Here is a 27,541-nt window from a genome sequence, read left to right on the forward strand (position 1 = left end):
TTCACAAGGAAGTTAGAATCATAAAACCAGGGTTCAATTAACCTGTCCTGCCAACAGCTACTGCAATGGTGTGGGACAGTGCAAAGAGAAAGTAGGGTGAAGAAGTGGAGGGGAGTTGGGGGGGGGGAGTGCGGGGGAAGGTAGGAGGTGGAGGTACCAACAAAAGAAAGGAAGAGTAGAGGAGAGATCCGTGTGAATGTGCAGCAGAGAGGCATAGAACAATGAGGTAAGAGACGGGGAAGGTACAAATGTGCACAGACAAAACATTTTCAGTTTGTTTTTGGAATTTTTCATGATTTGGGGGTGTTTTTAGAGTTTGTTTCACACATTTGGTTTAATAGAAACATTTAAACATGCAATAGAAACTTTAATGCATGAGGGTTGAATGAAAAGTAATACCTCCACCTCCATAACTTTTGATTACATGAAGATATTGCTATGAATCAAAAACAAAACTCATGCTGGAAACCTGTGTTTTGAATTTTTTTTTCTTTACAGGTGAATCTTTGTGATGATACTCCATGTACTTGCTGCTTTGTTTTTGGCTCATAACAGTGAGCCCCTGTTTCATTGGCAGTCACAATCTTGTGAAGAAATTCCTCTCCTTAATTCTCATATTGAGACAACCATTGCTGACAGATTTCAAGTCTTGAAGCTTTCATTTCTGCAGTCAGCGTTTGAGGAACCCATGTTGCACACACCTTTTGATATCCAAGAATATTGGTAATATAACCCACACATTTCTGTGAAATGCCAAATGCGTCAGCAGTTTTCTTTTGAGTGGTCCTCCAATCGTCCTTCAGTAGTTGCTCAACCTTTCTCACTTGAGACTTGTGTGCTGCTTTCACAGGTTATCATTCACTTTGGTTTTGATCACACAAATCAGCCCTTCCTAGTCCACAATCCTTACATTTTTTGGCCCACTGATGCACATTACTCACATCAACACAGTCGTCACCATAAACAACCTGCAGGTGGCAGTGTATTTCAATTGGAGGGATCTCCTTCAACAGTCAGAAATTCTATCACGGTACAAATTTAACCAATGAGTACTCACTGTATGCTTGCATTTCACAAATAGCAAAGCAACCTCTTCATACAGACACTTCTTACCAACCGAGGTAAAGGAAGAGATTTCAAGTAACAAGTGAACACATGTAGCGGCCCTTTTACAAAGCAGCGGTAAGCCCAACGTAGACTTAACATAAGTACATAAGCACCGCCAAGCTGGGAAAAGACCAAAGGTCCATCAAGCCCAGCACTCTATCTCCGACAGCGGCCAATCCAGGCCCCAAGAACCTGGCAAAAACCCAAAATTTAATAATGATCAATGGACTTTTCCTTCAGGAATCTGTCCAGACCCCCTTTAAACTCAGCAAGGCCAGCTGTCATCACTACCATCTCCGGCAATGAGTTCCAGAGTCTAACTACGCGCTGAGTAAAGAAAACCTTTCTCCGATTTGTTTTAAACCTACCACATTCTAATTTCATCTTGTGTCCCCTGGTTCTATTATTGTTAGAAAGTGTAAACAAATGCTTCACATCTGTCTGCTCTACCCCACTCATTATTTTGTAGACCTCTATCATATCGCCCTTCAGCCGCCTTTTCTCCAGGCTAAAGTCCTAGCCGTCTTAACCTCTCCTCATAGGGTAGTTGTCCCATCCCTTTTATCATTTTTGTCCCCCTTCTCTGTACCTTCTCCAATTCCTTTATATCTTTTTTGAGATGAGGCCAGAACTGAACACAATACTCCAGGTGCGGTCGCACCATGGAGCGATATAACGGCATTATAACATCCTCATGCTTGTTTTCCATCCCTTTTCTAATAATACTCAACATTCTGTTTGCCTTCTTAGCCGCCGAGGCTGGTACCACTGGTCTACCACAGCAGCCCGGCGGTAGTTCCCAACCCCAGCGTGCCATCATATCTTGGGCTACAAAAATATTTTTATTTTTGTAGCGCCGATATGTACCCGGCGGTAATCAGGCAGTGCTGCGCGCTGCCTGGTTACCGCTGGGTTAGCGTGGGAGCCCTTATCGCCACCTCAATGGGTAGCAGTAAGGGCTCCCCCCCCCTGAAATGGCCACATGGCAAGTGCTTCACTTCCGGCATGGCCATTTCCTGAAGAAAAGAAAGGCCTACCTTTTACCCACTGCGGTAAAAGGGGGCCTCGGCACTTTCGAAACATTACGCTTTGTGGTTTTATATCAAGCAAATGATTATAGGGGAGGTAATATACCCCAGTGGTTACATCGTGTGCAGCAAAAGCTGATTTATTCCTTGCATACGATTAAGCCTTATGGGCTCAATTGCAAAATAGAATGGAAGGTTTTAGGTTAATTGGTTACACTTAATTGGTCCCTTTAAAATAAAATGGGTCGTATACTCCATCAGTACGCATGCATTAGCGTTTCTTATGATGGCTGAGTAGAAGGAGTATTTGGAGATCCTACAGCTATGTCTCGCTATAAATATTGAATCTCTGTCGTTTGGTGAGTTCATCTGTTACGATATGAAAAAAAAAAACCCTTTTTATGGATCGATTGATGTATTACCTTTATGAATGATGACAATGTTATGTGCACAGGTTGACAGCTCCTGAGGACGCCTTAGTGGCGAAACACTAATTTGTGTAGGGCTGGAAAATATCCTTAAGGATTGGAGACATTTTAAAGGATTGGAAATATCCTACAGACTGGAGACAGTTTTACAACGTAATGGTCTTCAGATAAGTGATACAATTGCTGGATATTTGATGTGAGAAGATTATATTACTTCTACCAACTGAAGAACTGACTTGTCACAATTAGGTGGTTTTTGTATTTTGATTCAGTGTAGGATTAAACATGGAAAGAACTTTTTAAGATGTAGTCACTTTGAAATAATATGTGTAAAACAATTTACGAACGAATTAACATTCGTAAATCTCTGAAGATCTATCTCTTCAACAAGGCATACTACAATGATCAATAATTGTAACTGTAACACATGACCACTTTGCCTTATGTTCTGATTGTTTTCTTTCTATACCTGATTGCTTAATTTTATTATGTTATCCATGTTCTTTACGTATTACCAATTGTATCTTTTACTCTGGAATGGAGAATGCCATGACAGAACATTGTAAGCCACATTGAGCCTGCAAATAGGTGGGAAAATGTGGGATACAAATGCAACAAATCAAACATATAAATGGCAAGTGAGCGACTCACCCGCAAATGCGCAGTGGAGACTTTCCTCTCTGTCCCGCCCCCGCGTCGACGTGATGACGTCAGAGGACGGAACAGAGAGGGAAAGAAACGCTGTGCTGAGGAGTGGACCTGGAACACGCAAGGGGAGGGAGGGAACTGCCGAGGTCACTACCGCTCCCCCCCCCCCGAGGTTGCTGGTGGCCCCCCTCCACCCAGGCCGGGCCCTCTCCGCTCCATTGAACTTACAATGCCTCACCTCCGAAACCGCAGCAGGCAGATCGCTTCCTGTTGGCCTTCCTTCCCTGCCTGTGTCCCACCCTCGCCGATGTTACGGGTGGAGGGGGGCCGGCGGTGACCCCGGGGGGAGGGGAGCGGGAGCGGCGACCTCGGGGGGAGGCAGGGAGGGGAGGGGAGGGCAGGAGAAATGCTGGACATGGATGCAGGTGAGGGAAGGAGAAATGCTGGGCATGGATGGAGGTGAGGGAAGACAGGAAGATGCACATGGATGGATGGATGGAGGGGAGGGGACAGAGGAGAGGGAAGGGAATAGAGGAAAATAACTGGATATGAATGAGAGGGGAGGACAGGGGGTAAGAATGAGAGGGGAGGACATGGGGTAAAAGAAAATCACTGGCCATGGGTGGGGAGGGCAGGGGAGAGAAGAGAGCTACTGGACATAGATGGATGGAGGGGAGGGCAGGAGAAATGCTGGACATGGATGGAGGTGAGGGAAGACAGGAAGGAGATGCACATGGATGGAGGGGAGGGGAGAGGGGAGGGGACAGAGGAATTTTGCCAAACAAAAATCTCGTCCGTTTTAACGGGCTTAATGGCTAGTAAATAAATAAAACAAACAGGGGAAATTTCAGAGCAGACCACGTAAAAAGTAAAATGATTTTTTTCCAAGTCATCAAAACAGCAAACAACTTCCTTTAATTGCCCGACATGGAGGAGTGGCCCAGTGGTTAGGGTGGTGGAGTTTGGTCCTGGGGAACTGAGTTCGATTCCCACTTCAGGCACAGGCAGCTCCTTGTGACTCTGGGCAAGTCACTTAACCCTCCATTGCCCCATGTAAGCTGCATTGAGCCTGTCATGAGTGGGAAAGCGCAGGGTACAAATGTAACAAAAATAAAATAGATGCTATTGGAGATTCTACATGGACCCTAGTAGCGCTTTAGAAATGCTAGTTAGTAGTAGTAGTAGTACTACTGAGATTCTGTTGCTACTATTGGAGATTCTACATGGAATGTTGCTACTATTGGAGATTCTACATGGAATGTTGCTATTCCACTAGCAACATTCCATGTAGAAGCCTGCGTGGCCACATTGGTGATCTGCAAGGGTCGACTAGGGTGGTGGACTTTGGTCCTGAGGAACTGAGTTCGATTCCTACTTCAGGCACAGGCAGCTCCTTGTGACTCTGGGCAAGTCACTTAACCCTCCATTGCCCCATGTAAGCCGCATTGAGCCTGCCATGAGTGGGAAAGCGCAGGGAAAAAAATGTTGTGCCCTACAAGGGTTGCATCAGAGGCTAAAGAAATATCTATAAATAAATAAAAGGGCATTAGATAATATAACTTATCAAAACAACTATAACTAAAATCTAATTAAATATACAAAACATATCTCATACAAATAAAAGAAAAACTACATACTCAGCAGGCACAGTTCAATTTTTTCCCTGTCTGGTTACTGCTAAAAATATATATGGATAATTCATCAAGTAAACAAAACTAAAGACCAAAAAAAAAGAAAACAAAACAAAAATCAGTCCCATAAAACAGCTCAGATGCATAAAAGGAATACCAAAACAAAAGTTAAATAGTCATCAATACAGCACTAAAAATGAGCTCTTGCCAGAGAATGTAGTAAAAGCAGCTAGCTTAGCAGGGTTTTAAAAAAAGGTTTGGATAGCTTCCTAAAAGAAAAGTCCATAAGCCATTATTAAAATAGACTTGGGGAAAATCCACTGCTTATTTCTGGGATAAGCAGCATAAAATGTACTGTTTTTGGATCTTGCCAGGTACTTGTGACCTGGATTGGCCACTGTTGGAAACAGGATGCTGGGCTTGACGGTCTTTCCCAGTAGGGCAATACTTATAAGCAGCAGTAACAACAACTCAGATACATAAGAAGAATACTCTGCTCTTTTTTCTGTTGTTTACCTGGGTTTGTGGCCAGACCCTGAGCCTTCCAACTTTCCCTACCCTGCCTTCTTACTCTTTCCTAGTTGCTTCTTCCCACCAGTGCTGTTTTGTAAACTGGGACGCTGGCCATCCTGAGGCTGATGCCATTATGAGAAAGAGCATTGTTGTCCATTGTAGAAAGGAAGAGAGGGATTTGAAGAGGGGGGGGGGGGGGGGGGGAGAGCAGCAAAGGTTACTGTTACCTAATTTTTTAACCATGCTGGTTGTCCTCTAGTTTTCCGTCCTCCTTTTCTGATACGTGGAATATGTTTGGCCTGGGCCTCCAGGACGGTGTTTTTGAACAGCATCCACGCCTGTTGTAGGTTTCTAACCCTCTCAGTCGCTTCTCTAAGTTTTTTTTTTTTAGTTTTTTTTATTTTATTTATTTGCATTTCAATTTTAAACACAAGCATTTACATCTTGTTAAAGTAAATCAGAGCGAAACAGTAAAGAAATACTAAAGGAAAAAATATAACTCTTTCTTAGACCACCTAATCAAAAAAAAAAAAACAGTGAGGGCGTTAAGAAACCATGGTGGATTAAATATAACAAAAAAAAAAGGAAAAATCAAAGAAGGCCTGGAGAACACCACTTATACTATCTTAAATCCAGCTTTTCTTAATTCTTAGAAAACTATCTAGCAACTTTTTTAATTTTTAAAAATTCTTTCAGTTGCTCGGGTTCAAAGAAAACATATTTTTTATCTAAGTAATTTACGAGACATTTACAAGGGTATGATAAAAGAAATCTAGCACCCAGGCTTCGCGTCTCTTCTCTAAGCAGAAGGAAAGCTTTACGTCTATCCTGAGTGGTTTTCACCACATCAGGATAGATCCAAATTCTATCCCCTAGAAACATTTTTGTAGAATTTCTAAAAAATATTTTCAACAAAGAGTTTAAGTCCTCTTCAAACACCATCGAAACCAGCAAAGTTTTTCTTTCCAAAACTGTTATATTGGGTTGTTCAAGAAAATCCGTTAAATATTGTAAATCCACTGCTTCTTTCAGCTTTTCTCCTTGCTTGAAATCAGGAAGGTAATAGATCTTACTAATTGGGGGAATTAGATCTGAAGAATATTGAAGAACCTCCGTTAAATATTTTTTAAACATTTCACTCGCATTGAACTCTGAAGATCTTGGAAAATTCAAAAGGCGTAAATTTAAACGCCTATTATAGTTTTCAAATTGTTCAATCTTGCGGTGTATCATCCCCCTAACCTTTATAAGCATATCAGTTTTAAGTTTTAAATTAGATATGTCTGTCTGGGTGTCTATATTCACTAAGTTTTTTTTTTACCGTTCTTCTCATTTTATCATAGCTTCCTTTTTTAAAGTTAAATGCTAACATATTTGACTTTCTATGTTTACCGTTTTGAAAGCAAATTTCAAAGGCGATCATGCTATGATCACTGTTGTCAAGCGGCCCCCGGACCGTTACCTCCCGTACCAGATCATGCGCTCCACAAATGACTAAGTCTAGAATTTTTCCTTCTCTGGTCGGCTCTTGTACCAGTTGCTCCATAAAGCTGTCCTTTATTTCATCAAGGAAGTTTATCTCCCTAGCGTGTCCTGATGTTACATTAACCCAGTCTATATGGGGGTAATTAAATCACCCATTATTATTGCGTTGCCTACTTTATTAGCATCACTAATTTCCTTTAATATGACCGTGTCCGTCTGCTCATCCTGGTCGGGCGGACGTTAGTACACCCCTATCACCGTCCTTTTCCCCTTAACACTTGGAATTTCGAACCACAATGATTCCAAGAGGTCTTTTGTTTCCTGCAGAATTTTCAATCTATTTGATTCAAGGCTCTCGTTAATATACAGTGCTACTCCTCCTCCAATCCGGTCCACCCTATCACTACGATATAATTTGTACCCCGGTATGACAGTGTCCCACTGGTTATCCTCCTTCCACCAGGTACAGTGGGATATGTTCTCATATGGTATTTGTTGCTCTTTGCTCATGTGATTTATGTGAATTTTTTTTAATGTGGTTCATTTTAAACATGTTCAACCATGTATGCGTTTTATATTCTTAGGATTACAATTTATGCATATAATTTTGTGTGCCTATCATTGTCTCGCTGCACCCTACGCCTGGAATAAACTTCCTGAGCCCCTACGTCTTGCCCCATCCTTGACCATCTTTAAATCTAGATTGAAAGCCCACCGCTTTAACATTGCTTTTGACTTGTAACCACTTATAACCTCTCGCTTCTACCTACCCTCCTCTCCCCTTCCTCTACACATTAATTGATTTGCTTACTTTATTTCTTTTTTGTCTATTAGATTGTAAGCTCTTTGAGCAGGGACTGTCTTTCTTCTATGTTTGTGCAGCGCAGCGTGCGCTTTGTAGCGCTATATAGATGCTAAATAGTAGTAGTAGTAGTAAGGATATCTTTCATATGTGTATATATATCTATATTAATAATTCTCACCTCCAATTCTGAAGCTCACAGTGTGGCAGGGAAACACTGAAGCCCTGTACTGTTGCTGCCTGTCAGCACCACTCACTCTCACTGTCACTCATACACCCGCCCTCAGCCACGCCCCCAGTCACGCCCCTTCCGGACATAATTCTCTACCTGAACGTTCCATTGAGGCCACAAGCTTCTGCCACTTCCGTGAAGGGTTCGTAACTTCATGGTGGTGAAGCCTCTGTCTGTCTGTCACGCCCTCGCGTACAACGTCCTTACGTCGGGGGCGGAGCCATTGCGGCAAAAGCGTGACGTCGCAACCACAGCCAGAGGTATCTTTTCCTGTTGTAGTCTCCTTCATTTCATCCTCGGGTTCAGTGACATTCTCCTTGGCCTTGCACTTCGTTGTATTTGACTTCCGATAGAATTACTGAATCAAAGCATGAAAAAGAACATTTCTTGTCACCGTTGTAAAGCCATGTAATACCCATGTTAGTCTACTTTTAAAGGTAATAAAAAAAGAAAATAAAATAAAATAAAAGAAGATGATACATTTGTTATTGGACTAACTTAACACTTTTTTTGATTAGCTATGGAAGAAAAAGAAATCAAATTGTGCTGCCATTAAGAAGAATGCGGCTTCTCTTCCTATCTTCTGGCTTCACATGCTGCTGATTAGTGTTAATAAACAATACTGTATTTTATATGCTGCATTTGTATCCCGCATTTTCCCACCTTTTTGCAGGCTCAATGTGGCTTACAATGTTCCTTCATGGCATTTGCCATTCCAGAGTGAAAAGGTACAATTGATATTACATAGAGAACATGGATGATATAATAGATATGTGGATAACGTAGTGGATCGTCGTTCCAGAGTAAAAGAAACAATTGGTGTTAACTAAAGGATATTGATGACCTAACATAGTCTGTTCACGCTTTCCAAAAATACTAGGACTAGGGGGCATGCGATTAAACTACAGTGTAGTAAATTTAAAACAAATCGGAGAAAGTTTTTCTTCACCCAACGTGTAATTAAACTCTGGAATTCATTGCCGGAAAATGTGGTGAAGGCGGTTAGCTTAGCAGAGTTTAAAAAGGGGTTGGACGGTTTCCTAAAGGACAAGTCCATAAACCGCTACTAAACGGACTTGGAAAAATCCAAAATCCCAGGAATAACATGTATAGGATGTTTGTACGTTTGGGAAGCTTGCCAGGTGCCCTTGGCCTGGATTGGCTGCTGTCGTGGACAAGATGCTGGGCTCGATGGACCCTTGGTCTTTTCCCAGTATGGCATTACTTATGTACTTATGTACCAAAATTGTTTAGATTGTGAGTTATTTTCAGGTCCCTTGGCAGTGCATTCCACAGCTGTGTGCTCATATAGGAGAAGCTAGACGCATATGCTAGTTTGTATTTTAGTCCTTTCCAACTGGGGAAGTTTTAAATTTTAAATACAGATACCCTATGAGGCTTATTTTCAAAGCACTTAGCCTCCCAAAGTTCCATAGAAACCTATGGAACTTAGCCTCCCAAAGTGCTTTGAAAATATGCCTCGAAGTTCAAGTCTGTTCTTTATGCACAAAGCATGTTTTGAGTGCATTTTTAAAGGGGTTACCATTGTTTTCCATATGATCCGACAAAGGGTCGGTCCCATTGACTGTACTGTATTTTGCATCTCTCTGCCTCTCCCAGTGTGAGGTTTTGCTGCTCATTTTGAAAGCTGATGCCTGCATGAAAACATGCAATCTTGGGGAGATACTGACTGTCTGCTTCTGTCCAGCCTTTCCATTCATTCCTCTGCCAGGAGGAGGTGGAGCAGAGCTGTTCCCTCACCACAGTCGAAAGAGTTAAAAAAAAAGGAGGGGGGGGGGGGTTTGGCTTCCTTTAAGAGGCTGGAGCTGGAAGCAGTGGGCTTAAGCTTTCTCTGCTGTGAAAAAAAAGTTTCCTTTCTGCTCCTGAAAGGTAATTAGGGCAGGAGCCCAAAAGGCATTGTCCTAGCCTAGAGAGCTGTGGAGAGGTCCAGATAGAAGGTCTAGGGGAGGTGCAGTGCCCCAAGGAGATTCCAAGGAAGGGGCAGTGGGACAACTTTCCCATCAGCAGGAGGTGAGAGAAATTCAAGACTCTTTCTTTCTTAAATAAACTCGGGAGTTAATTATGGATTACTAACGACTCTTTGTGGCCAGTTGCTTAAGTGAGTAAGGACATGGTGACAAAGCAAATGAGCTTATAATTCACGTTGAGATGTTGACTACCCTTACTCTAAGATGGAGAAATGAATGGTCTATATTTCTTAGCCCAATGCTTAATTTTTATTTTATTATTTTTTTTTTTAAGAAAAACTTTTAATAAGCAGCCTTGATTTAATTCAGATATATTAAAAAGCAAACGACTCAGTGGGAAGAAAAGAGTTTTTAAACAAGCAGCAGGTTAGTTGGGGTCGAGCTGAGCCCTTGCCCATATTAAGCAGGGAGTGTCTCGGGTTATCGAGGTCCGTCCTAAGACATTGGTGACCGAGCAGGCTAGGAAACTTGCAACCTTCGTATGCGCTCTGTGGAACTCAGTAGTTTATCCTCTGCTCCTTTGGACTCTCATAGAGGTTACTTTCCTGTTCCCCTTTGGACCTTAAGAAATCCTTTAGAAATGGATGGGTTTACTTTTTACTGCTGTTCCTTATGTGGTGCTGTGTATTTTAGGACTATTCTGCATGGTGCTGTGCTGACTGAAAAGACAAATGATACACGGAAATGAATAAAATCTGCACCATTCTATTCTCGCCTTTCACCGATCACTAGTGAATGACCTGGAAGTGTGTTCACAGTTTCCACACGAGAGTTCCAGGCGTGACTTTCGCCTTTAGTGCTATGTTGCTACATTCTTTCCTTGGGCTGTCTGGGTGTTCTGCTCTCTCTCTCTCTGCCTTGCTTTGATTATTTTGCTTTCAGGGTTTCCCTGCACACATGTTCTGTGGTCTTGGTCGCACTGATTTTTGTTTAGGTCTCGAGGCAGACTGTCTGTCTGGGGATATATTGATTTTTCAGGACTGAATGGGAATTTCGATTTGGTCTGCCGGGCTTTCCACAGACAGGGGGCTGTGTCTGCCTTGATCAATACACATGACTTAAGACATGTTGCATGCTTGGCCAGTGCTCTCCCTCTTCTTTTCAAAGCTGTGGGTGCTAGAATTGACTTTAATTCAATATTCTCCAACAGGAAATGAAAAAATACTCTGTGTGTGTCTACCATGATAATCCATTTAGTTAGGGAGAAACAAGGAGGTCAACAAAGGAATGGTAGATAAGGTCTTTAGCTGGTCGATCTGCAGGAAACGAAGAGAAATGCCTCAAATTTCCCATTTGGAATGCGGGGAGGGGTGAGGGAGCTGCTAGCCTGGAGAAAGGAAGAGAGCTGGAATTTTAATTTGCTTTAAAGACATGCACTTTTTGTCCAGAAAAGCTCAGTCTCCAGGCAAAATGCAGTTTGCCTGCTGCCCTGGGAATATGCCTCCAGCAGCAGCATTCCCTGGACTGATAATTTCAAAGACGATTGTGAGCCTTATATAAACAAGGGCACAGATGTCAAATTCCTTCTGCTGCAGAGGGGCAGAAGCGCGCACACCTGCGTAGAGATTGCCCCCTGCTGGACGTTAGTAGTAGGCTGAGCAGCAGCAGAATACAAAAACGCAAAGCAAACTTACAGTATGGGTTGTGCCAAACCTGGTCAATTCTTTTATTTAAATACAGCAGACACCGAACTGCTGAAGGCAAGATATTTTATTTATAGCATCATTCCTTGGTTTTTGAACTTACATAGGGCTGCTACATCACCCAGGTCAACACTAATGTGTGAAATTATTGTTCTGGGTTTCAAAAAGATAAGTAGGGCTACATTTCAGTGCACAGAATGGGATAAAACCAAGGCTGGAGAAGGTTGTTTGTGGTGAGGAGGAGTGGCCTAGTGGTTCAAGCACCTGTCTTGCAATGCAGAAGTGGCCAGTTCAAATCCCACTGCTGCTGCTTAGATTATGAACCCTCCTGGGACAGAGAAATATCCAGAGTACCTGAATGTAACTCACCTTGAGCTACTACTGAAAAAGGTGTGAGCAAAATCTAAATAAACAGTTGAGATTCTACATGGAATGTTGCTACTATTGAGATTCTGATGCTACTATTTGACATTTTACATGGAATGTTGCTATTATTGGTGATTCTACATGGAATGTTGCTGAGTGGAGGAGTGGCCTAGTGGTTAGCGCAATGGTCTTGCAATCCAGAGGTGGCTGGTTCAAATCCCACTGCTGCTCCTTGTGATCTTGGGCAAGTCACTTAACCCTCCATTGCCTCAGGTACAAACTTAGATTGTGAGCCCCCCTGGGACAGAGAAATATCCAGAGTACCTGAATGTAACTCACCTTCAACTACTACTGAAAAAGGTGTGAGCAAAATCTAAATAAATAATTGTGGTCCTTGTAGCCTGTTTTTTTTAAAGTTTAAATTGGCACTGCTGGTACCAAAAATTCATTAGAAGTGTGGCCTCCAATAACCAGGTGTGGCCTAAGGCATCTCTGCAAAAAGTGGATCACTGGACAGCTCTGAAAAACAGAGCTTGGCTTGTCCAAATGCAATTATACAACTTTTGCTCATTTGGAAAAATAGGGTTTAGATATTCAGCTGTCAGCAGTCAGGGTTTTTTTTTTTTTTTGGACTTGCAATGGTGTATATTCAATGTTGAGTCATATCTGGGCCACTGGTATTGAATATCCAGGTATATGTGGCTGGGTATATCTTATCCGGTTAAGTATGATAGTCAGCACTGAACCACATAAGCAAAACAGAATAAAGACAGGATTGAGTTTTATGTGGTCCAATTGTCTGGTTAACGTGGAGAGGCATAATCGAATGGGGATGACCATCTCTAAGGGCGACCATCTCTAAGGATGTCCCTGTGAAGGGGCGGGAAAACCTGTATTATCGAAACAAGATGGGTGTCCATCTTTCGTTTCGATAATACGGTCGGGGATGCCCAAATCTCAACATTTAGGTTGACCTTAGAGATGGTCATCCCCGGTTTTCGGTGATAATGGAAACCGAGGACGGCCATCTCAAAAATGACCAAATCCAAGTCATTTGGTCGTTGGAGGAGCCAGCATTTGTAGTGCACTGGTCCCCCTTACATGTCAGGACACCAACTGGGCACCCTAGGGGGCTCTGCAGTGGACTAACTGATGCACTAACTGAATGGAAAAAGGCATGCAGTGGTCACTGACCACCTCCCACCCCGAAAAAAAAAAAAACAACTTTAAAAGCTTTTGTCTTTTTTTTTAGAGTATGGGTGAAGGATGCCCTTCGCTATGCCTCTGCGACGGCAGTTGAGGACGTCCTTCGCTATTTATTTAGATTTTGCTCACACCTTTTTCAGTAGTAGCTCAAGGTGAGTTATATTCAGGTACACTGGATATTTCTATGCCTCCGTCCCTGCAACGGCAGTTGAGGATGTCCTCTGAGATGTCCAAAATGTGGATGTTTGTGAGAAGGACATCCATACCTGCTATGTTTCCAATACCTCCTTTATTTATTTGGATTTTGGATCACAGGTAGCAACAGTGGGATTTAAACCAGCCACCTCTGGATTGTAAGACCAGTGCTCTAACCACTAGGCCACTCCTCCACTCCGCACCACTCCCTTGAAATGTGGCCATCCCTGTGGGGTGGGGGGGCAGTTGAGGACATCCAAAATGTTTGGAAGAAGGACGTCCACGCCCTCGTTATGCCTCCACTGACACACACATACCCCCCCCCCCCCTCAGGGACCTGCATACTGCCCCCCCCCCCAGGAATGGCCAAATTTCAAGGGCATGGTGTGCAGCAGGGGAGTGGCCTAGTGGTTAGAGCACTGGTTGTGCAATCCAGAGGTGGCTGGTTCAAATCCCACTGCTGCTACTTGTGATCCAAAATCTGAATAAAACAAGCAGGTGTCAGAAGCATAGCAGGTGTGGACCTCCTTCTCACAGAAACATCCAGGCATGAACATCCTTCTCACAAGCATCCTCAAGACCCTTCACTGGCTCCCTATCCATTTTCACATCCTGTTCAAACTTCTACTAACCTATAAATGTACTCACTCTGCTGCTCCCCAGTATCTCTCCACACTCGTCCTTCCCATGCACTCCGCTCCATGGATAAATCCTTCTTATCTGTTCCCTTCTCCACTACTGCCAACTCCAGACTTCGCACCTTCTGTCTCGCTGCACCCTACGCCTGGAATAAACTTCCTGAGCCCCTACGTCTTGCCCCATCCTTGCCACCTTTAAATCTAGACTGAAAGCCCACCTCTTTGACATTGCTTTTGACTCGTAAACACTTGTAACCACTCGCCTCCACCTACCCTCCTCTCTTCCTTCCCGTTCACATTAATTGATTTGATTTGCTTACTTTATTTATTTTTTGTCTATTAGATTGTAAGCTCCTTGAGCAGGGACTGTCTTTCTTCTATGTTTGTGCAGCGCTGCGTATGCCTTGTAGCGCTATAGAAGTGATAAGTAGTAGTAGTAGTCTCTTGTAACCAGAGCTAATATTGTGATGTCATAATGCCTCAGTCCACCAATAAGAGCCAACCTCATCAGTGATGTCACAATGGCTTGATTGTCCTATACTTGGCTCACTTTTATTACATAGCTCTTTGAGCAGGGACTGTCTTTCTTCTATGTTTGTGCAGCGCTGCGTACGCCTTGTAGCGCTATAGAAATGCTAAATAGTAGTAGTAGTAGTGGACATCTTCAATTGCCATCATATGGATGGAGGCATATCGAAGGACATCCTCATCTACGGAGGCATAGAAATATCCAGTGTACTTGAATGTAACTCACCTTGAGCTACTACTGAAAAAGGTGTGAGCAAAATCTAAATAAATAAATAAATAGCAAAGGACGTCCTCAACTGCTGTCGCAGGGCCGGAGGCATAGTGAAGGAGGTCCTTCACCCATACTCTAAAAAAAAAAAAAAAAGACAAAAGTTTTGAAAGTTGTTTTTTTCAGGGTGGGAGGTGGTTAGTGACCACTGGGGGAGTCAGGGGAGGTCATCCCCGATTCCCTCCAGTGGTCATCTGGCCATTTAGGGCACATTTTTGTGGCTTGGTTGTGCTATGTAAGCCACATTGAGCCTGCAAATAGGTGGGAAAATGTGGGATACAAACGCAATAAATAAATAAATAAATAAGGACCAAGTAAAATCGGCCAAGTGTTCATCAGGGACGCTCTTCTTTTTTCCATTATCGCTTGAGGACGCCCCTCTGTTAGGCATGCCCCAGTCCCGCCTTCACTACGCCTCCGACCCCCGGAACTTGGGTCGTCCCCATGACGGGAAGCAGTTGGGGACGCCCAAAATCGGCTTTTGATTATGCCGATTTGGGCGACCCTGAGAGAAGGACGCTCATCTCCTGATTTGTGTCAGAAGATGGGCATCCTTCTCTTTTGAAAATAAGCTACTTAGACAGTTACCCCTCCCCCCCAATAGTCAAAACCATTTAACCAGCCAGGAATGGAGCCTGGCTCTTTAAATGGCACTTAACAGGCTATACGGCGATATTCAGTGGGGAATAGCCGGTTATTTCCTGCTAAATATTCCTGGTTAGTGCCTAGGAGATAATCAGCTATAGCGTGCAATATAGCCAGGTATCCCAGAATATTCAATACATATCCTGCTATTGTTATAAGCAGCCACATTGGACCACTTAAATAGTTGGTATATCTTTAGCTGGTGGTTTGAGGGGAGTGGAATGGAGTGGCCTACTGGATAGAGCACTGGTCTTGCAATCCAGAGGTGGCCGGTTTAAATCCTGCTGCTGCTCCTTGTGATCTTGGGCAAGTCACTTAACCCTCTATTGCCTCAGAAACAAACTTAGATTTTTTTTTTGTTACATTTGTACCCCACGCTTTCCCACTCATGGCAGGCTCAATGTGGCTTACATGGGGCAATGGAGGGTTAAGTGACTTGCCCAGAGTCACAAGGAACTGCCTGTGCCTGAAGTGGGAATCCAACTCAGTTCCTCAGTTCTCCAGGACCAAAGTCCACCACCCTAACCACTAGGCCACTCCTGGGACAGAGAAATATCCAGTGTACCTGAATGTAACTCACCTTGAGCTACTACTACTTAACATTTCTAGAGCGCTACTAGGGTTACGCAGCGCTGTACAGTTTAACAAAGGACAGTCCCTGCTCAAAGGAGCTTACAATCTAAAGGACGAAATGTCAAGTTGGGGCAGTCTAGATTTCCTGAATAAGGTTTGGTGGTTAGGTGCCGAAGGCGACATTGAAGAGGTGGGCTTTGAGCAAGGATTTGAAGATGGGCAGGGAGGGGGCCTGGCGAATGGGCTCAGGGAGTTTATTCCAAGCATGGGGTGAGGCGAGGCAGAAAGGGCGGAGCCTGGAGTTGGCGGTGGTGGAGAAGGGTACTGAAAGGAGGGATTTGTCTTGAGAGCTACTACTGACAAAGGTGTGAGCAAAATCTAAATAAATAAATATTGACTTACCAGTTAACTTTAAACCACTAAACAATGCCTGGAAATGACCTGGCACATCAATTGGCCCCTTAAGCTCTAGTGTACCAAGGGTGCCTGCTCTGTGCACCCCCTTGCTTGGTGTGCCCTAGGTGCAGGCAGCAGTGGAGCAGGCATGTGGCTGTTGGTTCTGCCAGTCCAGGAAATTGACATCATAGGGGGCATGGGACTGGCGGAGCTTATAACCATGCATTTGCTCCGTGCATCCCTTACTCAGAGGAGGGGGTGCCCCAGGTGACATTCTAAGTGCTGACTTCACTCCCGGATTGCCCATTTTGGCGGTTAGTACTGATGTTCAGCTGCACTAACTGGTTAAGTGCCACTAAATACCTGGTTAGCGCTGCCCAAGTGATTTTAAGTGGTCAGGAGCCTCTCCTGGCCAGTTGAATCCAGGGGCATAGCTACATGGGGCCACGGGGGCATGGGCCCCTGTGAATTGGGCCCTGGCCTCCCCCCCCCCCACCGCCGCTGCCACCAACCCTCCCTCGCCGTCGCCACCTGAGGTGTGGTATTACCATCTCCCAGGAGAGACAGAGCATTCAACCCACAGGAGGTCTCTGCCCATTCACAAACATGTTCTCTACAATAAAGGCTTGTCACTTCATCTTCCATTTTACTGGTTTTAAATCTGGCCTTAAAGATTTTTTTTTTTCCACATGCTTTGCGGGATTAACCAGACATTGTCTCCATCACCACCTCCACTAGTATTAGCCTTGGGTGAATATCCAGGTTAGCCATAGTACCTGGAAGTTATACAGATATGGCTGATATTCAGTACATAATAACATAAGAGTAGCCATACTGGGTCAGACCAGTGGTCCATCTGGCCCAGTATCCTGTTTTCCAAACAGTGGCCAAGCCAGGTCACAAGTACCTGGCAGAAATCCAAATCGTGGCAACATTCCATGTAGAACCCCAAAAGGATAGCAAGATTCTGGAATCCTAAAGAGTAATAAGATTCCATGCAGAAGTAGCAACATTCCATGTAGAACCCCAAAGAATAGCAAGATTCTGGCATCCTAAAGCGTGACAAGATTCCATGCAGAATCTCAGAGTAGCAACATTCCATGCTACAAATCCCAGGGCAAGCAGCTGCATCCCATGTCTGCCTCAATAGCTAACTGGGCAAAGGTAGGAGTGCTATTTGTGGTCCTGCTCAACCTGGTTATCTATGCGGGTACCAGTGCTTGCAAAACTCCTGGCTCTGTCCAGACTGCACCCCTCAGGCGGCCCCTGCACTAACTGGTGAGTGCTGCAATGTCAGAGCAGATATTCGGTGGCATGATAGAGGTCTATAAAATAATGAGTGGAAAGGAACGGGTACACGTGAATCAATTGTTTACTCTTTCCAAAAATACTAGGACTAGGGGGCACGCAATGAAAGCTACAAAATAGTAAATTTAAAATAGTAAATTTAAAATATTTCTTCACTCAACATGCAATTAAACTCTGGAATTTGTTGCCAGAGAATGCAGTAAAAGCAGCTATCTTAGCGGGGTTTAAAAAAGGTTTGGATAGCTTTCTAAAAGAAAAGTCCACAAGCCATTATTAAAATGGACTCAGGGAAAAAACACAAATAGGGGGGAGGGGTTGAGTTAAAACAGTATGTTTGATATACAAAAGGATTTATGCAGTTGACTTTAGACCTCTATTTATATATTTTAAATTTGGGATTTGAGACCATCCAGTGAATCTCAATGTCTGATCATACATTTTGGAGATGGAAGAGGAAGGGATTTATGTTTAGGAAAAACACATTCTGGCAGCAGTGCAAATACACCTTAAAATATCCAAATAACTTATCTGAGTGTCTTAAAGTGAGACCATGATTAGGTAGAATTCAACCAGGGCAGATTATGAATGGGATTAACTGAACTCTTACCTGAGCTCCTGTCCTCACTACCTAATTACTACATACTTGCACAGTTTTATTAAAGATACAGTCTGGAGGAACTCAGCACAGAATAGCTTGAGTGATTAGGCTCCACTGTAAAATAGTGCAACTGTGCAGCTGGGGACCACAGTTTCTTCCCTACAAATTGTCCCCCCCCCCCCCCCCCCCCCCCCCAATCCTTGCAAAGACTAGAAAAAACTGAATGGCTTTACATAAAGGCAGCTGCAGAAGCAAATGTTATCAGCTGTTCAGACAGCCCTGCTTCCATTCAGATCTCCAGACATTCTTGTTGCAATCTACATGTAATAGACTTCAATTTTTAATGTCGTAGTGGAGCATGTCCTGCCTCATCATGAAAGGGAAGCAATAAAAAAAAAGGAAAGAGATCAAATCTTGTTGAGACTATCACTCGGTCTACTGCTTTTGATTTGTACTCTGGCTCCACCGTGTGGATGTCTTCATGCTGGCAATCGTATTTATTTATTTAATAAAACTTGATATAATGCTGTGGCCTGACAAACAGACATAAAGCGGCTTACAAAACAAATAGAAAAACTAAACACAATAAATGCTATATATAAAATAAATTATATACAGTAAAAACCAAGAAAAATAAAAATTGTCATGTAGATATGTATACTGCATTTTCACGTATGTAACACGTGCGTTTTAAGCATTTTTACAAACCACACGCGCTCCCTGCATGCTCTTTCATGGATTCTACTCAGATTTGGGCACGATTGCGAGATCTGCAGGCAACGTAAGTTGCTAACGAGCCATGTGTAAGCAATAATTGTCTGCTAGCAACCCATTAGGAGCCTGGATAGCTCAGTCGGTAGAGCATCAGACTTTTAATCTGAGGGTCCAGGGTTCAAGTCCCTGTTCGGGCGTCTGAATTTTTTGGAGTGGCCTAGTGGTTAGGGTGGTGGACTTTGGTCCTGGGGAACTGAGGAACTGAGTTCGATTCCCGGCACAGGCAGCTCCTTGTGACTCTGGGCAAGTCACTTAACCCTCCATTGCCCCATGTAAGCCGCATTGATCCTGCCATGAGTGGGAAAGCACGGGGTACAAATGTAACAAAAAATTATTGATGGTAATTGGCACCAATAAGAATTTGTGCATGCATCTGGCTGCACTTGGTGCCCATTCTCATATTGTGGAACTAAAAAGGGGCATAGGTGCATAGGTGTGTCAGGGGTGATCTGAAAAGCTACACACATTCCCCAGAATTCTAGATACGGCGCCTTAAGTTGTGCTCACTAATTTAGCCATGTGGCCAAATTATGCACACAACTTGATTAACAAACCAATCAGTGCCGATAGTTGGTACTTAGCAGCAGTAATTGGAATTTACATGCACCACTTTCTAGGCGCATTCTGGTGCATGTAAATTCTAATGTGCACAGCTGAAAAGAGGGTGTGGCCATGGGCATGGAATGGGCGGGTCGTGGGCATTCCAAAAGAAAACTATGTGCACTGTTATGGAATACATCCAGTCTGCGGCTAAGTTAGGTGCAGATATTTAGGCCTGGTTTTAGGTGGTCTAAATGGGTGAACCTAACTTTTAGTTGCAAGAATGGCGCGTGAGCTTATTCTATAAAGTGCACCTAACTTTAGGCGTAGTTTATATAATAGCACTAAGCACGTGGTTTTTCAGCCACCATATTTATTTATTTTAGTACATTTCTACCCCACATTTACCCACATGAGCAGGCGCAATGTGACTTACAATAAATCAAGTGGATACAAAACAAGACAATGACGGCCCAGAAACAGAAAGTGACAGGAGGGGTAGGAACAGGGGACGACACAGGGTAAATGACAGGGGTGAAATGACAGCAAGTGGGAGAGGTTAAGCAATGGAGTTGCCAGTGGAGTAAGCCTTGCTGAACAAGAACGTCTTTAAGGACTTCTTGAACAATTGGTGGTCGGCGAGCTCCTTAAGTTGTTTTGGTAGGACATTCCAATATTTCGGACTGATGGAAGGGAAGGATGATGCAAAAATAGTCTTGTATTTAACATTCCTGCAGGTTGGAAAATGGAGAATGAGGTAGGACCGTGCAGATAATATGGCATTTCTAGATGGTAGATCAATGAGATTGAGCATATATTATGGAGCTTCACCATAGAGAGTTGGCCCATTGTTACAGAACACTGGGTCTCCGTGCCCAACTTGAATGCCAGCATTTAAACCAGATTTCAGCAGGTGTTAAGTCTGGCACTCAAAGTTAGGGTATAGGACTCAGCACTAAGCACCGTTCTGTAAAAGGTGCATGCCCCTTATAGGATCACGCTTAGGGCCAGATTCTATATATGGTGCCTAAAAAATCCACACGGTAAAGATTTCCCCCTAAATGTATTCTATAATCAGTGCCTAGATTTAGGCGCAGTATATAGAATTTGCTTAAACGGAAATCCTAGTGCCTAAAACAACAAGTGTCCATTTAGGCCAACGAGAATGTGGCCTAAATCTCTGCATGCAGATTTACATGCACTGCGCTATATTCTATAACTTACATAAGAGTGGCCATACTGGGTCAGACCAATGGTCCATCTAGCCCAGTATCCTTAACATAATTCTTCCTCCCTACAATTCCCTAAAATGTCTGTTACACATGATCTTTATTCTACCACAACATCACTTTGTATTTGTTCATACCGGAATTGGTGATCGCCATTACGGTACTATGTAAATCACATTGAGCCTGCACATAGGTGGGAAAGGTGGGATACAAATGTAACAAATAAATAAATAAATAAATAAAATAAACTCTGTTTTCCAAACAGTAGTCAAGCCAGGTCACAAGAACCTGGCAGAAACCCAAATCATGGCAACATTCCATGTAGAACCCCAAAGAATAGCAAGATTCTGGAATCCTAAAGAGTGACAAGATTCCATGCAGAATCTCAAAGAGTAGCAACGTTCCATGCTACAAATCCTAGGGCAAGCAGTTGCTTCCCATGTCTGTCTCAATAGCAGACTATGGACTTTTCCTTCAGGAACTTGTCCAAACCTTTTTAAAACCCAGATATGCTAACCTCTGTTACCACATCCTCCGGCAAAGAGTTCCAGAGCTTAACTATTCATTGAGAGAAATTTTGTAAAAGTTTGGAATGCCCACGAAATGCCTATTTCCCCGGCCATAGCCATGCCCCCTTTGAACTGCCCACATTAAAATTTAGGCGCAGTTCATTACAGAATATGTTTAGCGAGTTCTGCGCATAAATTCTAACCATTATTGCTTGCTAAGTGCTTTTATCAACGCTGATTAGCTTGTTAAGCCTATTCAGTTACACACATTGTTATTAGAATAAGCCTAGATTTTGGCACAGATCTCCAGGAGTGGTATATAGAATTCCGGGGGTTTGTGTTGATCTTTTCCAGTACCATTTTTGAGCACCATTTATAAAAACCAGGCCTGTGTGCATGGGTGCGTTACACTGGTGTATTTTTATTAAAATGTACTAATTGAAAAATTAACACATTTGTTTTTAAGTCTTTTTTTTTTTGCAGGTTTCATGCATTAATAATGCCTGAAAGAACCTAAAAAGAAAAGCTCTTAAAAACAAATGTGTTAACTTTGCCATTAGCGTGTCTTAGAAAAATAAATCGGTATAGCATGCTCGAGTGGAGGAGTGGCCTAGTGGTTAGGGTGGTGGACTTTGGTCCTGGGGAAGTGAGGAACTGAGTTTGATTCCCACTTCAGGCACAGGCAGCTCCTTGTGACTCTGGGCAAGTCACTTAACCCTCCATTGCCCCATGTAAGCCGCAATGAGCCTGCCATGAGTGGGAAAGCGCGGGGTACTAATGTAATAAAATAGATACTATTGGAGATTCTACATGGAATGTTGCTATTCCACTAGCAACATTCCAGGTAGAAGGTACGTGCAGGACGTCAGACTCACAGAAACAGAAGCCTGCGCAGCCTTCTACCTGGAATGTTGCTAGTGGAATAGCAACATTCCATGTAGAATCTCTAATAGTAGCAACAGTGGAGGAGTGGCCTAGTGGTTAGGGTGGTGGACTTTGATCCTGAGGAACTGAGTTTGATTCCCACTTCAGGCACAGGCAGCTCCTTGTGACTCTGGGCAAGTCACTTAACCCTCCATTGCCCCATGTAACCTGCATTGAGCCTGCCATGAGTGGGAAAGTGCAGGGTACAAATGTAACAAAAATAAAATAGATACTATTGGAGATTCTACATGGAATGTTGCTACTATTTCTACATGGAATGTTGCTATTCCACTAGCAACATTCCATGTAGAGGGCTGCGCAGGCTTCTGCTTCTGTGAGTCTGACGTCCTGCACATATGTGCAGGACGTCAGACTCGCAGAAGCCTGCGCGGCCACATTGGTGATCTGCAAGGGCCGACTTCTACATGGAATATTGGAATAGCAACATTCCATGTAAAATCTCAAATAGTAGCAACAGTGGAGGAGTGGCCTAGTGGTTAGGGTGATGGACCTTGGTCCTGAGGAACTGAGTTTGATTCCCACTTCAGGCACAGGCAGCTCCTTGTGACTCTGGGCAAGTCACTTAACCCTCCATTGCCCCATGTAAGCTGCATTGAGCCTGCCATGAGTGGGAAAGCGTGGGGTACAAATGTAACAAAAAAAATATGTGTGGGAACATTAATACTAGGTTATTTTCACATAGACATGCAATATGTGTGCGTTATATGCATGTGTGAGTAATGTGCATGGGCATCTTATATGCATAAAAATATGGTACATGGATTACTCTGAATTTATTACTTCTTGCAGTTCTTTGGAGAAAACACAAAATCCTGTCCTGTCAGTTCTATAAAGGATGAGGCAAAAAAAAAAAAAAAGTAACCCCCCTACAGTTTTTTGCATTTTTCTCAGCAAGTGCTTTGAATTTCAGTGGGAAATTTTATGTACTTATTTAGTCATTATACTTACTTATTACTATTAAACAACATTTAATTATCTTAAGCTATGTTGACATTACTGACATTTTAATGTTGCTACCTAGTGATTTTTGCACGTTAAAAATGATTGAGCTAAAATACAGTAAAATAATGTCATTCAAACGATACAATTAACAATGTGTCAGTGTTTTGCAGTGACTGTGAATGCTCAAACACAGGCCCTCAGTCGCTTTGGGACGTTCTTAGCCTTGTCGATCAGTCCTTGTGGCGTTTTGCCCCAGACCATGCCGACACCTTGCCCATGATTGCCGTTCCGAAGTGCTTTTAAAGACATTGCCTGTAAATTATCATATTATCGAATGCTAACTGTTCAAATTCATATTGTTGTTTACAAAACGTTGACGTCACTGTGTCGTCATTAACAGTAAGCTGGTACCCTGTTTTTTTTTTTTTCCAAATAATGGTAGTTTTACAGTGCAAACATTTTTGAATGCTTGAGACGTCCTGCGTGGCCACATTAAAAAGTCTGTAACTTCCCTGAATTTAACGATAATCTCATTCCACTGAGCACATAAACGTACATAGTAACGCAAAATAAAGCTGTAAAATTTCACGGTGAAATTCCAAGCAGTTGCAGAGAAAACAGCAAAAACCTCTAGTGGGTTACTTTTTTTTTTCTGTGCCTCACCCTGCAGATATTGCCATTTATATGCTGCTAATTTATCCCTCTTCTGATTTTTGTTTTTTTGCAGTACAGTTTAGTGACTCCATTTAGACTGTTGGCACACTATGCATTCTCCTCTGGTCTTGGTGGTCTTGCAGTTGCTGGCCAGCAACTGCCACAGCCTCCCCTTCTTCAATGGTTTCTACTATGACCACACCCACCCTGGCAATGGTACTGGGAACGGGAACGGGGAAGGTATGTGCAATTTTGAATGACTCATATCACTGGAGCTTTCCAAATGAGGCAGTGTTCCTTTGAAGGGTGCCAAGCAAAACTGACAGAGTGGCACAAAGGTTTTCCCAATGAATGGCTTGGGATTCAGAAGCAGGGGCGTAGCCAGACACCCAATTTTGGGTGGGCCTGGGCCCAAGATGGGTGGGCAGAAGAACTCCGCCTTGTCCCACAAGTAATTTGGGCTCTCTCTCTCTCTTGCCTGCATGCCATATGGTCTCTCAAACATTCCCCTCCCCCGCATACCTTTTAAATAGCAGATTTTCATTGGCAAAGAGCAGCAACTACTACACAGTGCTCATGTTGGCCCCACAGCCTTCCCTCTGATGCAACTTCCTGTTTCTGCATAAGCAGGAATACATCAGAGGGAAGGCTGCAGGGCTGGTGCGAACAGTATGTATCAGTCACTGCTTGTAGCAGGCAAAGATCTGATATTTAAAAGGTATGCAGGAGGGACAGTTGGGAGTTTTCGGCTGGTGGAGCTTGGGAATCCCTGCCAGCCACATTCAGGGCCGCCGAGAGGGGGGGACAGGGGGAACAAAAGTCCTTGGGCCCGGGCCTCCGGGGGGGGGGGGGCCCTGGCGCCGCTGCAGTCTGGCCCGCCCTCGCTCCTGGAACTGAGTTTAAACGCCATCGCTCCTGGAACTGATTTTAACGTGTCTCCCTCACCTTCATAGCAAGCAGAGGCAGGCCACTCCTTCCTCCTGGGTCCCGCCCTCACCTGACGTAATGTCCGCGAGGGCGGGGCACGGAAAGAAGGAGAGGTCTGCCGCTGCTTGCTGCGAAGGTGAGGGAGGCGCAAGGTTAGTGCACAGGGCCTGGCCAGGTAGCGGGTGGAGGGGGGGCCCGGCGACCTCGGATGGAGGGGGGGCCCCGGGGGCGGCCTTGTCCCGGGTCCGGCCCAGTCTCTCGGTGGCCCTGGCAACATTAGAGATGTGCTGCTATTGGGTGGGTCTGAACTCAAAGTGGATGGGCCTGGGTATGCCACTGTTCAGAAGTTGCATAAAGTCAATCCAAATTGTTCAGACTTTGTGCAGATCCATGGCTTCTGATCTGATTAGTTGCATTTCGGTGCAATAAGAATAATTAATGCTCTGACTGTGTTCTTCTCCCTCTAATGGCCAGTCTTTGTCCTTAATAAGAAACCATCAAAGCAGACCAATCCTTTTCCAATTAGGTAAATAACATTTAGGGGTCTTTTACTAAAGCTTAGTTGGAACACTAAGGGGTCCTTTTACTAAGGCGCGCTGAAAAAATGGCCTGCACTGTTGTAGGCGCATGTATTGGATGCGCGCAGGTCCATTTTTCAGTGCACCTGCAAAAAAGGCCTTTATATTTGGCTAAAAACGGACGTGTGACAAAAATTGATGCGTGTCCATTTTGGGTCTGAGACCTTACCGCCACCCACTGACTTAACGGTAAGGTCTCACGCGTTAACCGGGCGGTAATCGCCACGCGTTAGAAAATAAAAAAAATATTTTCTGCTGCGCGTATTGGACACACGTAAAAAAATGGAATGACCTCCTCGGGCTCGTGGTAGCTGGGCTGTAGTTCCGAACTGATGCGTGTCGGACGCTCATAGGCGCCTACACGTCTTAGTAAAAGGGTCCCTACCAGAATTAACACACACTAAATGCTAAGAAAGTCTATTTTACTCCTATTGGCTTCTTAGCATTTAGGGACCCTTTTACAAAGCTGAGGTAAGCCCAACACGGGAAGCCCAAAGGGAAGTACCGCCAGGCTACCGCAGCAGCCCAGCAGTAGTTCTCACCCCCAGTGCGTGCCATTTCTGACTCTACAAAAATATTTTTATATTTGTAGCACCGGTGTGTACCCGGTGCTAATCGGGCAGTGCCACGCGCTGCCCGGTTACCGCTGGGGTAGCGCGGGAGCCCTTACCACCACCTCAATGGGTGGTGGTAAGTGCTTCCACCCGAAATGGGCGCCTGGCAAGTGCTTCACTTGCCACATGTCCGTTTCTTTAAAAATAAAAACCCTGCCTTTTAGCTACTTAGGTAAAAGGGGGCCTCGGCACGCGTCAAAAACACATGCCGATGCCAGCACAGGCCCCCTTTTGCCACAGCTTCGTAAAAGGACCCCTCAGGGTGCCCTAATTCCATTAGGTCACACTAAGCTTTAGTAAAAAGGCCCCTTAACCATTTGTCTCTTTTCAAAACGGTCAAATGTTTTCCGTTACGGCCTTCATCATTTATCTCTACCCAATCCTCATCGTTCTTTCTTTTCCAGTTCATTTTAATGGCGTGAAACTTGTGGTGAACACTCCAGAAGATGCTCTCTTTGCCTACCGCGGGGGCAACGTGACACTTCCCTGCCTCTACTACTATGTACCAGAGTTGTATTCCACCCGAAGGATTCGAATCAAGTGGTCCAAGCTGCATAAGGATAACACAAAGGAGAGAGATGTACTGGTGGCCATTGGGCCGAGGTATCGCAGCTTCGGAGAGTTCCGGGGCCGTGTGCACCTGCGGCAAACTATGGCACGGGAGGCCTCATTGGTGATCACTGACCTGAAGCTGGAGGATTATGGGAAATATAAGTGTGAAGTGATTGATGGACTGGAAGATGAGAGTGGGATAGTAGAATTGGAGCTGAGAGGTGAGTAGCACTAATTCAAATATTCACTGATGGGCCCTTTTACTAACCGCGTAAATGTCTACGCGGGCCCAATGCGTGCCAAAATGGAGTTACCGCCTGACTACCGACTACCTTGCGGCGTTAATTTCATTTTTGGTGTGCGTCCGGTATTCATATCCCCCCCCCCCCAAAACTTTTCGGATGCGCGCCAAGTGGCATTTGATGCGCGTAGGTCATTACCGCCCGGTTACCGCGGGAGACTTTACCACTAGGTCAATGGCTGGCGGAGAGGTCTCAGACGCAAAATGGATATGCGGCAGATTTCATTTTGCTGCGTGTCCATTTTTGGCAAAAATTTTAAAAAGGCATTTTTTACAGGTGCGCTGAAAAAATGATTCTGCGCATGCCCAAAACACGTGTTTACACTATTGCAGGCCATTTTCAGCGGGCCTTTGTAAAAGGGCCCCTAAAAGTCGCATCACCAGATGTCTCCCTGGCACCAGATTTAGGATGATCCTGTCCTAATCTTGCTCCATGGAATCTACGGGTATATAATTATTTTCTCTTCACAGAACCCAGAACTAGACGTTCATATGCACCATTCAGGAGTGAGAACCAAAGGAGAAAAAGGACAAACAATTTATTCTATAAAATCATCCAAGCAAAACAAAACCATAAAGTCTACCTGGCACTTAATTATGAATAATTAATACTCAAAGTAAATGTCTTCATACATCAAAATAGAACCACATAAAGCCACCAAAAAAAGTGCTCAAGAGTCATTCACGCAGTGAAACTAACCGCCTTATTTTCAAAAGAGAAAGACGCCCATATTTCGACCCAAATCGTGA

At 44.0% G+C, this 27,541-nt stretch overlaps 1 protein-coding gene and 1 non-coding gene across 3 annotated transcripts in view; both read left to right on the forward strand.

Annotated features, from left to right (window-relative positions):
* The first annotated feature begins 9,737 nt into the window (after positions 1-9,737).
* The window catches only part of HAPLN3 (hyaluronan and proteoglycan link protein 3), a 36,271-nt gene continuing 18,467 nt past the window's right edge, over positions 9,738-27,541 (forward strand). The window contains exons 1-3 of one of the 2 annotated variants that reach the window (XM_030189700.1): positions 9,738-9,905; positions 23,893-24,059; positions 26,343-26,711. In XM_030189700.1, the coding sequence (XP_030045560.1) occupies positions 23,930-24,059; positions 26,343-26,711 (499 nt within the window). In that variant the 5' untranslated portion in view covers positions 9,738-9,905; positions 23,893-23,929. The remainder of the gene's footprint in view (positions 9,906-23,892; positions 24,060-26,342; positions 26,712-27,541) is intronic. The other variant, XM_030189699.1, reaches the window with a different exon arrangement.
* On the forward strand, positions 19,065-19,137 carry TRNAK-UUU. The gene has a single exon. It is a non-coding gene; the product is annotated as a tRNA-Lys (tRNA).

Source organism: Microcaecilia unicolor, chromosome 1 (assembly GCF_901765095.1).
Source record: "Microcaecilia unicolor chromosome 1, aMicUni1.1, whole genome shotgun sequence".
Lineage (NCBI taxonomy): Eukaryota > Metazoa > Chordata > Amphibia > Gymnophiona > Siphonopidae > Microcaecilia > Microcaecilia unicolor.